The sequence below is a fragment of the Ruditapes philippinarum genome, unplaced genomic scaffold (assembly GCF_026571515.1).
Source record: "Ruditapes philippinarum isolate M1 unplaced genomic scaffold, ASM2657151v2 ctg6157_1_1_1_1, whole genome shotgun sequence".
Classification (NCBI taxonomy): domain Eukaryota; kingdom Metazoa; phylum Mollusca; class Bivalvia; order Venerida; family Veneridae; genus Ruditapes; species Ruditapes philippinarum.
In genome coordinates this window covers 20724-25942 of record NW_026863629.1, presented here as the reverse complement: position 1 = coordinate 25942, position 5219 = coordinate 20724, and the positions used below count along the sequence as shown (strand labels likewise).

At 30.8% G+C, this 5219-nt stretch overlaps 1 protein-coding gene across 1 annotated transcript; it reads right to left on the bottom strand.

Annotated features, from left to right (window-relative positions):
• Nucleotides 1–550: 550 nt before the first annotated feature.
• On the bottom strand, nucleotides 551–4762 carry LOC132722757 (uncharacterized). Its single transcript, XM_060707303.1, has 7 exons — nucleotides 4619–4762; nucleotides 3453–3619; nucleotides 2976–3053; nucleotides 2224–2355; nucleotides 1576–1680; nucleotides 1275–1337; nucleotides 551–853 (listed from the first exon to the last, which is right to left on the bottom strand). Exons 2-6 carry the CDS (start codon nucleotides 3517–3519, stop codon nucleotides 1276–1278), a joined length of 444 nt encoding a protein of 147 aa, XP_060563286.1. The 5' UTR covers nucleotides 3520–3619; nucleotides 4619–4762; the 3' UTR covers nucleotides 551–853; nucleotide 1275.
• Between the last annotated feature and the right edge of the window lie 457 nt (nucleotides 4763–5219).

Genomic DNA, 5219 nt, shown 5'->3' with positions numbered 1-5219 from the left:
AATTAGGTCAAAGTAGTGCAATTATTACGATATTTTCTCGTTCATATGATATTCATTTGTTTATCTTATAAGTCAGATAACTAACGGTCTTTGCAATCAAACTGGAACATAAACGCTTTCCACATATTTCGACATAATGTGTGTGCTTTATATGATTAAATCGTGCACTATTTGTTCGATGTTATTCGGTTCAGGACACTTCTTTGATTGTAGACGTCGAAATTCCCATGTGTAGATGACATAGATCTGAACGCGCCTGAGGGCGCGTCCGTCGCAAAAAACGGAAGACCTACGCGATACATTGCTAAATAATCTGTTCATCAAGGGACGCAACCTGACAATTACTCGTAAATCATTTTTCACAATTGTGTCCCTTTATATAGCAAATAATAAAAAAAAGGTACTGTATGTTTCAATGGACTTTATTAGTAACAATAAAATTCAGAAACATTTTTATGACAATAATATTTTAACAATAAAGTCGATGCCTGAGCAGATAATAATAATAATAATAATAATAATAATAATAATAATAATTAATAATAATAATAATAATAATTATAATAATTTGTAATAATAATAATGATAATAATAGTTTATAATAATATTAATAATAATTTATAATAATAATAATAATAATAATAATAATAAAACACACGATACACGAAAATAACAGGAAAAAACACAAAACAAGACAAAATAAAACAAGACAGGACAAAAACAAACATACAGACATACAAACAAACACAAAAAAACAAACACAATAAACAAACAAACAAACAAACACAAAACAAACAAAAACAAAACAAACACATAAACAAACACACACACGTAGTTTCTTTTTTCTTGCACTCTGAAATAGAGAGAACGGTATTTGGTATTTAACAAAATACTTGCTTTAAAAGAAACGATCGGTTTTATATGCAAGTATTTATTAAATATTTTTAATATTTTTAAAGATCAATTTTTGAATACGCGTAATAAGTAGGAAGGAATGCGATCCTAAAAAGCTCAGAGTATAGCAGTTACCGAGCAGTTCAACTATATACCCCTTGATCTTTAGATCTAGAGCGGGGGTAGAATCCTAATTCACGTCACTATGATAACTGCATATGACATACATGTACAAAGAAAGTTTAAATTTTAGCTTTAATTTTAAAATTTATCATAAATAACATTTTTATACTCAGAATAATATTGCAAAAAGCATAACGGAGTTTACATAGAGTAACTTTATCATTTGAAACTATTTCATAATTTGGTTCGAATCTTACCTTACACGCTTACAGGTGGAAGACCGTCATCAATGGCGTCATATCCGGTTATGCCAAATGCTTCTGTAAAAAAAAGATTATTTAATGAGCTCACTGTCTTAATAAGCTCATGTAAGTATGTAAATAAGTGTGGAACAGAGCTTTTTATTCAATGCATAAACTGACAGAAGTTTTTCCCTTGATCGACTCGTCACATAATTTGTTTCATTTTACATAAAAAGTTGCGATGTTATCTTCAACAATTGAACTGTATTCTCTATGGGTAAAAAGAATGGTTTGTCAAAGCAACAAAAATTCTTACCCTTGAATTCTTTGACAGTTCTAGGAGCTCTAATAGCAGATTGGTTGATGTCTGCATCTGTCATAATATTTGTCAAGCTCTCCGTAACAGCCATATCAGCAATTTCTGTCAAATAAAATATTCCATGTAGACTTCAAAGTGTAATACTCACGATTAAACAAGAATAATCTTTACAAAACAATAATTTGCTGTGTTCAACGTGTATCAACCGTTTCTGAGTACCTGTCCGAAAAGTAGGGATAGCAATCAGCCTGTGGACTTTACCGGGTTCTTGTCCGACAAGTACCGGGAATAGGATGGCAAATAGACCGTAAAGTTACCGGAAGTCAAGGAGTGAAGCTGGAAACATTACAACATCATATGGCGTACAATAGTAAACGTTGGATATCAACAATTAAGACTGGCAAAATTTGTGAAGTCGTTATTTGATTGATTGTGATTGGTTAATCAGATTGTTAAGATGTGAACAGCGGAGAGATTTAAGATTTTATATAAAAGGTCCCGCCAAAAGGTAAAAGCCGCCTGTAGCTGTGGTCATTTTTGCCATTACATTGAACTGGCAGTGAGTTGACAGGCAAAATGTTATAACTAGGCTCATTTCCTGCGCCTTGCTTAATACGGACGTTGTTAAGCAACTATATAACTTACGGCTGATGATACTGGAGGACAATGAACTGTTGTCGTCTGCCCGCTTCACGGTTACGGTCGTTGAATTGCTAGGCAACTCCTGTCTCAGTGTGTCGGCTGCCTTGTTAATGATGCGTGTTACGAATTCTTCAACTGAAAAAAAAAATCTTTACACTTTATCTAATGAATTTTATACATAGCGTCACATATTACGACATTACCTAAAGGCACAGTATGTCTCCGTAAATAAATACATATATTCTTCTTTAAAAAATGACAAACATCATTTTATAATGTAGTAATAATGGAATAATGGATCTAGAGCAGGTAAGATGCTTACCACCAGGGTAGTCAGTCTGGTGTATTGACTTCAATAAATGATACTTACTCACTGTAACTTTAATAATTGCAAAAAATGTAAAGAAGCAGTCTTTAAAAAAACTGTAAAAAACACATAAGAATTAAAAAAGTTTTTGAGAAAAAAAGCATTTTCGGACTAAATCGACTTTTAATAGGAGTAATCGATGTTGTTGTCTTACATAGTATCAGTATGTCTTTGAATTATACTTCCGGATTTAAAGTACATGTACATTCAATTTCGACAATGAACGCAGCATTCAAATACACTTACATGAGTGAAAGTCGATTTTTTTCAGTTTTGTGGCCCAATTCTTAAAATATAATTTTATTTTTTAGAACTTTATAAAAAATATTTACTATAAGTAATGAAACTGTAAACAAATATAGTAGACCAAATACATGAATGTATTTACCAAGTATGTCGTCTGCCATGCTCTCATCGTCTGCTGCGGTCCCTGTCACTGTTGTAATTTTAGAAGCAACAGCCTCGTCTGGAAAAAGGAATGTGTTTCTGGTAGAATTTTATGCAAGATTACAACCTTTTTTTGTTGCTTCTTTTTAATTCGTATTAAAGAATTGACAGAATCAAAGACAGGAAGGCGAAAATGATTCGTAAAAGTTAATTTTGTGCTTTTTTCATCTGTGATAGTTTTCGAAGAACATGTAACAGTAATGGGCTAAGGAAATGTGTGTTTACCAGGGCCTTCTTAATTTTTTTAATTCTTAATATTTCTAGTATTTTTGTATAATCACTCATTTAAGTGTTTTAAATTTTCTGTTGCTTTTTTAATTCTGATTTTTAAAGCAAATACAATGTACAGGTAGCTAATATTTGTGCATAACTGCAGAAAGAAAACACAATGTACAAAATAAATGAATTATGACTATACCATTCTTTGATGACAGATTTTCAGGAACGACTTTGGTTGACTTGCTGGCAATCTTACAGACGACCATGTCGGCAGTACCTGTTTCATTTAACAGGGTTTCTGGGTCAAGAGTCTTGCCTCTTCTTGTAATAATATCTTTGGCGCATGCGGTTTCGAAATCTTGCAAACTGTAAAAGAGACAATGTTCCTTACAGGTGAAAGGTTTTCGATATTTATTACTTGTAAAAGATTTTCAATGTCCTTTGCTAGTAAAACATTTTCACTGTGCTTTACTGGTGAAACTTTACCCCTGCCATCCTTAATATCATAAATAGACAGGTCTATCGTTCACTTTGGACAAAACCATTCATCATTTTAAGGGATATTTTCAAAAATGTACTTAATGAAAAGCGAATGGTACAGTCTATGATCAGACGACACATATTTACCGACTAATCTTGGTCTGCAGTGATCGTCTGGGTATATTCTGTAGCCGGCTCCAAAAAAAACCTGGCTACTTTCAAATTTGAAAACTCATTTTTTTCTGTTACAAATTGTCCTCGGAAAAATTAACAATACTACATGTATAAGAAGACTTAAATCTTAGAATTATCTTATTATCTATCTATTATTTATTAATTTCATTATTTTATCTTTCATTATTCATCAATCATCTTAAATCATTATCATTATTAAGTTATATTTTAATCATAATAATAACAATAATAATAATGATAAAATAATGATAATAATAATAATAATAATAATTATTATTATTATATTTTTTATTTTTTATTATTATTATTATTATTATTATTATTGTTATATTTTTATTTTTTATATATATTATTACTATTATTATTATTATTATTTTATTATTATTATTATTATTATTATTATTATTATTGTTATTAATAATGAATCCCTTAATTATGCATATAAGTGGTTAAGGTGACTGCCCTTCAACACATGAATCATGGGTCCAAACCCTAATCTGGTAATGACAATGTTTCGTCATATGAAACCAGTATTGGTTGGTTCCAGGAATCGGTGTCGAAAGTGATTAATATAAGTTGCAAGAACTTGTTTCGCAATCAAGCTTAAATGAATATGTTTAAACTAATAATGCACAAAAATCACAATCTATTATCTTCATGGAATGTTAAAATGATTGAATGGCTACTCACTCTTTCGTTGCAAGATTTCTTTAAACTTATGAGCCAAACGAAACAGCCTCGATTTTCACTAGCCATTAATGTTCCATGTTTTAATGATTAATTAACAGCTGGTTTTATCTTCCGGACGCAATATGACGTTGCTAATGAGAATCGTCAACTTCTTACTGTGACGTCACAACATTGCATGTTTATGCCTACCGTTAAATCCAAACATCACCGAATACTCGGTAACAACTGGATAATTTCAAACATTTGGAATATAAACAGGACTGATTTTAAGAAAATATGAATGCTAGAGGCAATTTATAGTACAAGTAATATCTTGAGTGTTTTAACCTAATATGGGACAGCTGAAGACGATGAGGGTGGATACCAAGAAAATAAAAGGTCAATTTAAAATGGCCGCTTAAAAAAACTAAAATAGGTCATTAAAACTATGATACAATATGATGCAATTAATTTATTGTCAAAATCAAATGATTATTCAATATGATCTGATTTTAATGAGATTGACCTCCAAATATAACGATTATAAGCCTAATGGCTCAATAAACAGTTATTTACAGTACTGTTTTACTAGCGCGTTAAGGTACAAGACTAAGATTGAAAA

Excerpts from the sequence above, each read along its gene's own strand:
- LOC132722757 (XM_060707303.1), bottom strand. The coding sequence starts at position 3,519 with ATGGTCGTCTGTAAGATTGCCAGCAAGTCAACCAAAGTCGTTCCTGAA. Across the intron at positions 3,054-3,452 it reads AAATCTGTCATCAAAGAATG|ACGAGGCTGTTGCTTCTAAA; the intron begins GTATAGTCATAA and ends TCCTTTTTCCAG. Across the intron at positions 1,338-1,575 it reads AACTGTCAAAGAATTCAAGG|AAGCATTTGGCATAACCGGA; the intron begins GTAAGAATTTTT and ends TTTTTTTTACAG.